Below are 10,890 nucleotides of genomic sequence, written 5' to 3' on the forward strand. Positions count from 1 at the left end.
ACTGGCATGAGTCTCCCCTGGCAGGGAAACTGCACAGACCCCTAGTAGGGGTCTGTCTCACGCTGAGCTGCTCCTGTTTGCAAAACAGCAACAGTCAGCATGGGGCCAGAAGGGAGGCAAGTCAGCACCATCCTGCAGTCGGGCAGGATCATGAGGGATGCCACGTGGCCTGAGGGCAGGGACGCTTCTGGCATGACAGGGCTCTAGCACATTTACAGCGTGTGCTCAGAACGCGGCACGGAGCAGACCGCAAAGCTGAGCGAGGAGCTTCGGTCACCGGCTTTTTGTTCGAACTTGTGCGTAGACAGGCAGAGCCTGCGAAGTGCTGAACTAGGTCTCGGCTGTGCAATCCTTACGCCCTCTCTTGCTTATCTCTGCGTCACGGCAGGACCCACATCTCTGCATTCAAATTCAGGCAGTGAATTGTGCCTGTTGCTGCTGCTGCCTTAGGCTATTGAAAGAAGGGAATGGTTTTGTCCTAAGCCGGAGCTCTCTCCAGTCTCTTTCCGTGCCATCGAGTATGAAGTGGCACATCACAATCGCAGATGAACAGGTCGGATACAAACCTGCCAAGGACCCAGGCAGGGAGTCTCTGATAAAGGCCTGCCTGTTAGGTGCTGATGCCACCCTCTCTCCCCCTCTTTATTTTGGTCAAAGGCCAGGTATTCCCCAAAGCTGTCTCCCCCACCCCACATAACCACAAGTCAAACCGAGCATAAGAACTGCTGTGGCTGGATTTTCCTGGACACACCTGTTTTATTGAGATGGGCTGAGTCTGTTGGAGCCAGGGAACAGCGCCAGATGTTGCTACTGGCATCAGAGCCCGACTCCTGCAATTTAACCAGTACCTGATTATGGGGACTTCTGTAGCCAGAGACTTTTATTTGCCTCCACGTCTCTTGCAGCAGCCACAAATGGGTCACGACTCCCACTGCTACCTCGTGTCTCCGCGCTGTGCAGACGCAGCGGTGACGGCAGCATCCGAGACACGGCTGCTCCATTGCTACGCTCCAGGATTTGTCACTGCAGCCGGCCTGTCGGACAGCCGCTGAACCACAGCAAAGGAGGGGCTCCCTCCACGGGCCCAGATAACGGTCAGCGATCCTTGCATGGGGGAAGGAAAGCGTGTCTAGCCACGGGTTCTGCTAGGCCCTTGCTTGCTTGCCAGCTAGCTGCAGCCTTACCTCGGGGGCCTTTGTCTTTCCTGTATGATACCACCCGATCCTCTGCAGATGTATCCTGCACACTTGAGATTGTTTTACAAGCTCCCCAAGTATTAGATTCATTGCTGCAATCCAGGGGCCTTAATCAGAGCAATTTCCTTCCCATGTCCCTGGCAGGGAACAGAAATCCACAGGCGAGGTGGGAAGCAAACCACCAGATCCTTTTTACTATTCTGCCTCCTGGCCCGGTGTCTTCCAACGCGAGCTCTGCGGGACAGTGGGATGGAGGGGCAGCTGCTCTGTAACGAGCGCTGCAAGCTGACCCCCTTGGCTGCAGTAGCGGGATTCCCAGAATCAGGGCCTGAAACGCGAATGGGAGCGTTGTACATGCAACACGAAGGGTTGGCTGAATCCCTAGCTGCTGGCGGAGGAGCAGATGGACTGACACAGAGACGTCCAAGTGGTCTCTGAACAGGAGTCAGCGAGACAAAAGATAATATGCAGGAATGGGGTTACTCTAATGACAGGTGCACGCGACTGCGGGGAAATGCAGACCGTGGAGCACCAACTAGCCCGTACTCTCTTGGGAGAGTAACATAAAGGTCTCTAGGCCAGGGCCCAATTTTGGACCAACGTATAGGTGTAATGGAAGGATGTGAGACCATGACGACTCTGAACTACTTACGAGAGAGCAAAAGCCTTTTATTGAGAATCGTCATGATCTATGAGCAGAGAGGGTAAGAGTACCAGCACAACTCTGTGCCACGGAGACAAGATTTCCCCCTTGCAGCACTCGCTCAAGTGCTGCAATCCAGTCACTAATTCAGGCTACCTGATGGGGATAGATGGGGCTTTGCCGTGAGTGTGGAGTAGCAATTTAGCAGAATCTGCCCCAGCCTGTAGCCCCTGCTAAGGGTTGGGGTGGGCGGGGGGGACTAGTGCAGTAGACCAGGGTTATTTTAATCTTTCCCGCAGCACCGTGCAGCAGGCACTGCAGCACTGGAGCATCTGCAGGCACTTCCTTTTACCCGTGCGGAGCCAATACATGTAATCAAAGCCAAGTGCATTCGAACAGCATGAAAATGAAGACAAAAGATACAGGAAATTGTGCGACCGGCCCCCACTCGGAGCGTAGTGCTCTGAACTGGCAGACGCCAGACGGCGTCGCTGTGGAAGCTATTTCCTCTGGGCTTTGACCTGGTTGTCGGGGGGAATGGCCTTCCCCAAGTGCTGGCCCACGGACAGCCCGTACTTCTGATCCTTCTGCTGCTCCTGAGCCTCTGCTTTCAGCTTGAAGCCCCCTTTGAAGCTCAGCTCAAAGCTGCTGCTGGGAACAAAACTGAGCGGTTTCTCCTCCCAGATGCTCCCCAGGCGCTCCTTCCAGCCCATCAGGATCTGGGAACGGACGTCTTCAGGCGTGTGGCCAATGCTGTAAGCGATTTGCGGCTCCAAGACTTGGAAGCCGCAGAAGTACAGCGTGCCGTTCTAGGTGAGAAACACGGGAGTGCCAAGGTCGGTGTCTATTTGGGAAGAAGAGACATGGCCTCTTCCATCCAAGGCAACGCCGGGTGCTGGAGGAGGCAGACCGGGGACCAGCCAGCCTGGACTGCGCTGTGGTGTGCCCTACATCCCCGGACTCCCAGACTGCAACGGAAGTGCACTTGGTCTCCTCAGCTGGGGCATGGCCCTCATCCCCCCCATGCTTCAGGAATTGGGGACTGGGTTTTAAATTCCCCAGCATCTGGGTCCTCGTGGGCTGCGCTAGTACATCCCGGCTGCTACGCAGCTGATATTGCACCCGGTGAGTTTAGGCCAAACAGAAAAACCTCTTTAAGTCGCTGGTTGGTATGGGAGTCGAGCCATCTTAGATGCGTGGGTAAGCTAAAGCAGCCAGCTCTGAAACTCGAGTTCGTTCAGCTGCCAGCGTACCGGTGTCCACCCTCCTTCCCCCAGCCCGGACACGCAGCAGTTCCCTGCACAGGCTGGACCCCAGGAGAGGGAAAGTCCCTTTTCCAGGGTCCAGCACAGGACTGTCGCCTTTGCTGTCTGTCCCCTGGGACCTTTTGAGGAGTAGACACAAATCCGCACTTTCCTCCCCTCCCAACAAGACCATCTCTAGCTTCATTCCACGCTGCCTTCGGGGGCTCGGGCACCTTCCCGAGAAGGTGCCACTACCGGTTCCCTGCCGCGCGTTGCCTCCCTGGGTGTAAATCCGGTACCTGTATTGGCCAGAGGAGGATGTTGACGTCCCCGTTGATGCCGTTGGGGGTGTACATGGAGCCCGCCCCGCCCGTGGTGAAGGAGAGCACGGCCTTCTTTTTCTGCGGGAGACAAGCCTCGGTCACATCCCGCGCGGCAGGTGCGAAGCACCAGGCTACAGCCCCGGAGCTACGCCAGAGCACGGGGAACGCCTGGCCTGGGGAGCTCAGCTCAGCTACGCCCCTGCACGTGCCCTGCCGGGCTTCCCCACCCCTTTGCCCGTTGCAGGCACGTGCAAGCGTCGCACCTAGCGGTCTCCCTCGGAGAAGGGAGAGCAGCGAGTCCGCAAAGCATATGTTCGGGTGAGACTCGAGCTGGCAGCTCCAGGCGGGTGGGAGCCCCCAGGACAGGCAGGGCAAGGGTAAAGCAAAGCGAGTACCCGTCCCCAGCGCAGCCTACCTGGAAGGGGCCCTGGTCGTACATGCTGGCATAGGAGTAGGCAAAGCCTCCTGTGAAAACCCGGTCAAACCAGCCCTTGAGGATGGCTGGCACCCCAAACCACTGGAGCGGGAACTTAGGAGGAAGGGAGAGACGGAGAGATTGCAGAAGGAGGTCAGGAGATGAGTCCTGCTTTTCTTTCCATCCGCGGTTGCTCCCTTGGCGAGGAAGGAGGTACCTGGAATATCACGAGGTCCGCAGCCTCCAGCTTCTTCTGTTCTGCCACGATGTCGCTGCTCAGCCGGCCCTCCTTCCACGCCAAGCCCATCTCCACCGCGTAGTTGAAGTTGTTGGGATCCTTCGGCTTACCTGAGAGAGGAGGCAAAACAGGACAGAGGTCGGTGCTGGGGACCGGTGCCAAGGAGCTCTGTGCTTTCGGGGGAACAGCGCTGCTCAGTACCGGTGATGTCTTCCCGGGACTGCACCGGGTTGAACTTCATGGCGTACAGGTCAGACACGGCGACGCTCCAGCCTTTCTTCTGCAGTGCGTCGACAGCAGCATCCTTCATGGCGTGGTTGAAGGAGGTCTTCTCCGCGTGCGCCAGCACGATCAGGGCTTTTTTTGCTGGAAGAGAGAGCGAGAAGCTGGAGCGCTTCCTTCACCGGAGGGAAAGGCGCCCCAAAACACCGAGTTTCCCGATTCCCGAGACGTGGGCAACGCAGAGTACGTGCCCCCTCTCCCTGCCACCCCGGCAGATGGGATCTTGATAGGATCTCAGTCTGCGTGCCTGAAATGCAGGCGAAAGGATTGGAGGGGGATGCCCCATAAAAGTCTGGCTGCCTAAAGTGCAGGGCTTCGCTCAGCTCGTCTCCCGTCCCGAACACGCAAGCAAGCAGCGAAGGACCGAGCCGTCTCGGACCCCGGTGCCCTGAGGCTCACGACAAGAATTCGAGCAGCGTCTCGGGAACGTTACACGGAAGGAGCGGGCCCAGAGGGAGGTCCAGGCCATCGGGGACAGGCCGGATGGAGTCGGTGTGCCCAGCGATCGAGCAAGGTGGCAGGAAGGAGGAAAGATGAGCGTTTTTAGCCTCACTGAGCTGAAACCCATGCTGAATTCTTAGTCTGGACCGGCTGAGGCAGGTCTGAGGAAGGGAGGCAGCAAGTCACGGGCAGAGGCAGGAATTGGATTTGTACTTGGGGATTAACTGGTGTCCGTGCCTGGCGTCGGACCAGTTGGGCTTTGCGTACAGAAGCTCGCGCCTCTACTTAACTTCCAAGGCGCCCCCTTGCCCTGCCTGGCTCCAGGCTAGCACGGCTCACCGCCCCGAGACGACTCGAGCCAACGTGCCGGAGGAGGCAGGAGCGGATCAAGGACGGGCCCTGCAGCGCTGCAAGAGGATGCTCTGCAAACAGCCCACGTGCTGCAGGGGCAATTGCAGCGCTCAGGGGTAAAGCAGGAGACGGCGTCGCGGACGGGGAAGGAGGGCAAGAAGGCACGAAGAGGGGTACGGTCGATGGCGTCAAAGGCAGCCGCCGAGTCCAGGGGGATGAGGGTGGGGGGCCAGGTCTGAGCTGCCAACGAGAGCGGCTTCAGTGGACATAAGGGACAGAGACCGGGATCAAGAGGAAACCATGCCGCAGCGCGGCCTTCATCAAACCACGAGATGAAAAGGGAGAGGAGGCAGTCGCAGGCGATGCACCCAGGGCCACGGCTGGGATCTTCACGTGGGAGCACCTTGGCACATCCGTGCTGTGAGGGGAAGGGGCGGGGGGGGCGGCAGGCGAGCGGAGGAGTCACCTGGGCAATTCGGGGGGAAGGAGGGAGGGAGCGAAGGGGGTAGACGAGCGGAGGGCCTTACGGGGAGCAACCAAAAGGAATTGCCTGTGGACGCAGACCTGGGCTGAGGAGCCAGCTGCGGCCAGGGCGGCCCCGCGAGGGTCCCCGCTCTCCGCACAGCAAGAAGACCAAGGCCCAGGCACGGCCGTAGAGGTTGGCACCTGTCGGGGGGTTACGCACCCCCACCAAGATCAGGGTGCAAAGGAGGAGCCCTCGGGACGCCGTGTTTCCCAGGGCTGAGGAGGGCTGTGCGGAGGAGCAGCGTGAGGGAAGGCAGCAAGGGCCGTCCACGGGGCAGGCGAAGCACCAACGGGAAAAGCTGGGGCATTGGGAGCTGGAGCGAGACCGGCAGGAGGAGGAGGCCGAGCCGGCGTTGCCCAAGCCCGGAGCCTCCGGCCTCCACGAGAGCATCCGAGCTGCCACGGAGGGGTCAGACCACGTCCGGCGTCGCACGGGGGCAGGGAGCAGAGGCCTTGTGAGCTGCACGAGTGTGGATCAACACTCGTGCTGGCTCGGTGTCTGGAGCGGTTGCACCCCGAGTCTACAAACCTCGGGCTGTCCCCCCGCACAGCCGTGACCCGCCACGAAAGGCCGGGCTTGGAGCCAGCGCTGTGAGGTGCCACGACCGGCTTGTCACCCCGCTGCCCCGCGGAGGGGGGTGGAGGTCCTGGGACTTCCCTGCGGGCAGCACATTTGCACCCCTTGGTGACTCCTGCCCTGGGCTGGTGTAACTTTGAGCGCTTACACCCATTTCTCCAGCTACTGAGCTGGTTTAAAAAAGAAGACGTCGCATTTCCCCCAGGAACCCTGTCTGCCCAAACCCCCGCGACGGTGCCGCTGTGCGTGCAGGAGCTCCCCGGGGCGCCCTGGAAGAAGGAGTCTCCCCTTCCCCTTCTCTCCCCTCCGCTCCGCACTTCAGGTGCAGGCAGCCCTGGGGCAGGGCATTGCCCCTTGCCCCCTGCCCCTCTCCTCCATGGGCAGAGGGGCCCAGGGGCTGCGCTGCTGGGAGCCCCGGTCCAGCCCGGGCTGGGGCACAGCACAGCCCCTGCCCCTGTCCCCCGTCTCTTACCAGCCATGGCGGGTCGGAGGCAGCCGGGCCGGTCCCAGCTTGCAGAGACACTTCCCCAAGGGCGGAGCCGGCTCCGGGAGGCGATGCCTCAGTGCTCAGCCCCACCCAGCTGCCCGCGGGGTCCTGCCGCCTCGCAGCAGCCTCCTGGGTCCCTGCGGCGCCCGGCGAGAGCCAGGGAGACAACTCCCCAGTGACTTTCCCTTCTCCCCTTTGCGTTTCGTAACCCTCCCCTTTTTGCAGCCTCTCCTGTCTGCCTCCTCCGTGTCCTAGGGAAGCCCCCTGCTCCCCTCTGCCCTCCTCGCGCTCCTGGCTGAGCCGCGGGGACCAGAGTTATCCAGATGTGGAGGCACCGAGGGGCACGTCTCCCTTCGTCCTCCCGTTTGCCTTTTGGACCGCTGTTTTTAGGGGACTGCCCCAAGGACCCCTAGCTCTGCTCCCCATATGGGAACAGCTCGCGTCGAGCCCATCCAAGCAGAGGTCACAGCCAGGTGGACCTATGTTAAATTGCCATTGAGCTGCCCCTTGGCTCGGTGCCCCGAGGCCCACCCACCGTGCTCTTACCAATTTTGAATCATTTGGCGTCATTGGCAGACTTGGCCACCTCCTTTTCCAGATCATTTATGAACACGTTACACGGCACCGGCCCCAACAGACCTGGGGGACCCACTGCTTGCTTCTTTTCATCCCCAAAACTAACCATTTGTATTTGCTCTGTTTTCTATCTTTAAGCCACAAGTGGAGGTTCCCTGCAATCCCGGTCTACCTAACCTCACGAAGAGCAGCTGATGGGGGCACAGGGCAGGAGCGATGCAGAAGTGCTGCTTCTGCACCGTGGAGCCGTGAGGATACGCAGCTGGACGGCAGACCTAGAAAGGGGCTACCGAAAAGATAAACCTGCTACAGGTACATGACCAAAAATGCCCGAGACCCCCCTCACACCAGGTCCCCGGGCCTCTCCTCCTAGGCCTTTCGTAACGCCGAGCTGGCTGCTGGCCCGTCGCGCTGGGTGACTCAGCTGAGCAAAACCTGCCCCCAGACCATATCGTGTTTGCAGCGCTCCACCTGAATTAAATTGGGCGCGGCGCTATCAAACAGTAATGAACTCAAACAAAAGATCTTGCTCTGCGGCTGTGGGTGGAGAACAGCATTGCGTGAGTCCCGCGCACCTGCAGAGCTAAGTCACGGTAGAGGTCATGGTTTTCAAAGGTGTCGACAGGCAGGGGGGTCCAGACCGGCACGCACGTTACGTGCAAGAACAGCAGCCTTTTCTATTGTTATGGCAATGGGAGAGCTTGAGCAGGGAGACTGTGCGGGCCTCAGTCGCTGCTATTGCTGTAGTCCTCCCAGGTTGACTGGGTGCTGCGCATGCCTGGGAGGGTGCACCTTGCCGATCGCTGCCTGGCCCAGGGGAGAGCGTAGCAGACCCTGCCACTTCTTTTCCTGCCCAAGACCTTTCCAAAGCTAACTGTATGCCCATTTCAGAGCCTGGCTCCAGACGTTCATCTGCGCCGACGAGCCTGCAGGTCTCCGTGACTGCACCTGACTTCGAAGCCGGCACTCGGAAGCAAAAAGGGACTTTGAATATTTGAGCTGCGGGGTCTGGCTGCAATCCTGAAATGCCCCTTGCAGAGAGGAACCTGCCACCTCTGTTCTGGCGCCTTGCGTAGCTCAGTTTGTACCTCGGGAGGGTACTGGGCTGCTTAGAAATGCACCAGAGGTGAATTAGTTACCTTTTCACTCTCCGCATTTAGCACCCTGTTCGCTAGAGAGCTGAACTAAGCAGCTCGTAAGGGCCAGCTCAAAAAGGCCAGACCCAGGGTGCAGGCCAGGGACACAGCGACGCCTAGGACCTGCTGCCCCAGTCAGCGGGTGTAGGCCAGACCATGCTCCCACACTAAGAACTGAAGGGGAGCAGGTCCATGACCTGCGGCCGGGCTCCTCTGGCCTGGGGTGCTGCCCTATTGCTTTGCAGACTGGCCTTGCTGACCCCAGCCTCTGAACGAGCGACACGGGGGGCTGGGGCCTGTACCTGACCGTACGGCAGGTCGGGATGCTGCTGCCCAGTCACAGTGGGGCCCTGGAAACACTTTGTTGACTGTGGTTGGTATCTAGAGTAATAATTAGAGAAACAAGAGGGGGCCCCTGGAGTCCCCCCCCCCATTCCCATGGTCCTTAGTCCAGCCACAGGCAGCATAAACAAGCTAATTAAGCACCAGGCGAGTGTGCACACAAATGCTCACAGCCACGTGCAAGCTTCACTCGCCGGCTGGAGGTCCCAGAGCCCTGCTCAGCCCGATCCCTCTCCTCCTCCTCCTCAGTTGGCCCCCAAGGAAATGGGCTCTCAGCTCCCAGCAAGGCAGCACTGTGCCACCAATGTGACAGGAGAGAGGTCGCTGCCTTTCCCCAGCGCCTGAAACCAGGAGTGCAGATTTCCTCCAAGCACCAGCTCAGACCCATGCACTAAAACGCAGTAAGGGAAAAACAGCGTGTGGCCTAAGGGAAGGGAAACAACGCCAAGGAATGATTTACAGCTCGCTGCCCTGGGCGGGCCGTGGACGATAAAGTTCAGCAATGCAAGCCGCCCCTGGCTCCACAAACGCCGCCCTGACATGCTGCTGGGTCCTGGCACGGCCTAGCTTTAGCAGCACTCCTCGGGCATCACGCCAACAAAGCATGACGGGCAAACTCCACTCTGCCCCACAGCTCCGCTTTCCCCCTCGGCAGGGAACTGCCCTCTTCAAAAAGCACGAGCAAAGGTCTTGCTGAAAGTGCGCAAGTTTGAGCGCAGTCCCGAAGACAGCGATGCACAGCTGTCTGCCGAGAGGGGCAGTTTCTGCATTTGAGAGGAACCCAAGAGCTGTCCCGCCCTGGGCATTGGGGTTGCAACCGTGCTGCTTTTTGTCAGAGCAGAGCAAACGCCATCAAAACTGACAGAGAAAGGAGTGTGGAGCCAAGTTATTCTCACTGAACGGTCACAGCTGGGTTAGCTCCAGGAAGGCTGATGGAGCGGAGAAAGGCAGGCAGGAAAAGGGGGTTTTGAAAACTCTGGAGATGCTTTTTTCCACTCAGTAACAAGCCACAAAGCCCAGCAGTGAGCAGCACCTCACCTGGAAGTGATGATCCAGCCCTAGAAAGGTCCTAAAGGAGGGATCAGTCCTCTCCAGCCTGTCTCTGGCCTGGAGCTCTTCTCAAAGAACCAGGGCACTTGGGGACCTGCACAAAGGGCTTTCCCATTAATAGCTGCCTTGCTCCCAGTTGGAGCACTCAATCCCAACTGGTCACCCAGTTGCCAAGCCCTTTTGTGCCTGAACGTTGGCTTAGCTTTGCTTGCAGGCCAGGGCACTGATACGCGGAAAGCCTTGCTTCTGTCCACAGCGCTCTCTAAACGGCATCTTTGTTAACCATTCCTTTCCATGCTTTCTAGCCACTGCTGCTCTGCCTCTGTGCGCCAACCTCGTACCCAGCCTAGGCCAGGAGGAGAGACTTGCTCTTCGTTTCCCTCTGCAGCCAAGCCAGCGGACAGGTAAGAAATAGCTCGATAGAGAAAGCATGGTACTGGCCAGGCCCTGGGGCTGCAGCTGCTCCCTGTCTTACAGGACACTGTACATTGCTCCAAGCTAAAGCAAAGTATTTGCTCCTGCTATAATATCAGCACTTTGTCAAGTGGAAACAAAGGACAAGTATTTGCCTCTGTATCCAGCTCCTGGTTACAGCCTGACAGTGTTGCTCCGGCAGGCAAATCAAAGGGGAGGGCTACTGCAATGCTGCACCTGCCTCTGCCCAGGTGTGGGCCCTTCCCGCACTACACGCCATCCTCGGGCTGGGCAGGCGTGTCCCTGCCGTGTGCAGAGTCCCTTGTCCATTAGATTTGCATGCAGCATGCTCCTGCCACTGGGGTGCTGTGCACCAGCAGGATGGGAGATACATCTGGGACTACAAGAAAACAGCTCAAACTGCAGCAAATTCAGCTGTGCATGTGTCCACTAATTCCAGCACTGGGCTGGACACCTTTGCACCCCAACGGGAGGGCATCCTGCATCTTATAAACAGGAACAGGGGGAACCACAGCAAGAGGTACAAGCCAAGCACAAGAGCCCGCATGCAGCAGTCAGCTGAGCAGCAGCTGCCTTTGCAGCACTGGTAGGCTGCAGTGCCTCAGGACACAGATGCTCTTTCTCCACAT

General features: G+C 59.0%; 1 protein-coding gene and 1 long non-coding RNA gene across 2 annotated transcripts; one reads left to right on the plus strand and one right to left on the minus strand.

Annotated features, from left to right (window-relative positions):
• Positions 1 to 1,848: 1,848 nt before the first annotated feature.
• On the minus strand, positions 1,849 to 6,801 carry NQO1 (NAD(P)H quinone dehydrogenase 1). Its single transcript, XM_006258821.4, has 6 exons — positions 6,708 to 6,801; positions 4,261 to 4,425; positions 4,039 to 4,169; positions 3,822 to 3,935; positions 3,383 to 3,484; positions 1,849 to 2,648 (listed from the first exon to the last, which is right to left on the minus strand). The coding sequence occupies exons 1-6, from the start codon at positions 6,712 to 6,714 to the stop codon at positions 2,340 to 2,342; spliced, it is 828 nt and encodes a 275-aa protein (XP_006258883.1). The 5' UTR covers positions 6,715 to 6,801; the 3' UTR covers positions 1,849 to 2,339.
• Positions 6,802 to 6,892: 91 nt separating this feature from the next.
• LOC132243622 (uncharacterized) lies at positions 6,893 to 10,848 on the plus strand. Its single transcript, XR_009455321.1, has 3 exons — positions 6,893 to 7,610; positions 8,190 to 8,424; positions 10,132 to 10,848. It is a non-coding gene; the product is annotated as an uncharacterized LOC132243622 (long non-coding RNA).
• Positions 10,849 to 10,890: the final 42 nt, after the last annotated feature.

This window comes from Alligator mississippiensis, chromosome 10 (genome assembly GCF_030867095.1).
Source record: "Alligator mississippiensis isolate rAllMis1 chromosome 10, rAllMis1, whole genome shotgun sequence".
In the NCBI taxonomy this organism is placed as follows: domain Eukaryota; kingdom Metazoa; phylum Chordata; order Crocodylia; family Alligatoridae; genus Alligator; species Alligator mississippiensis.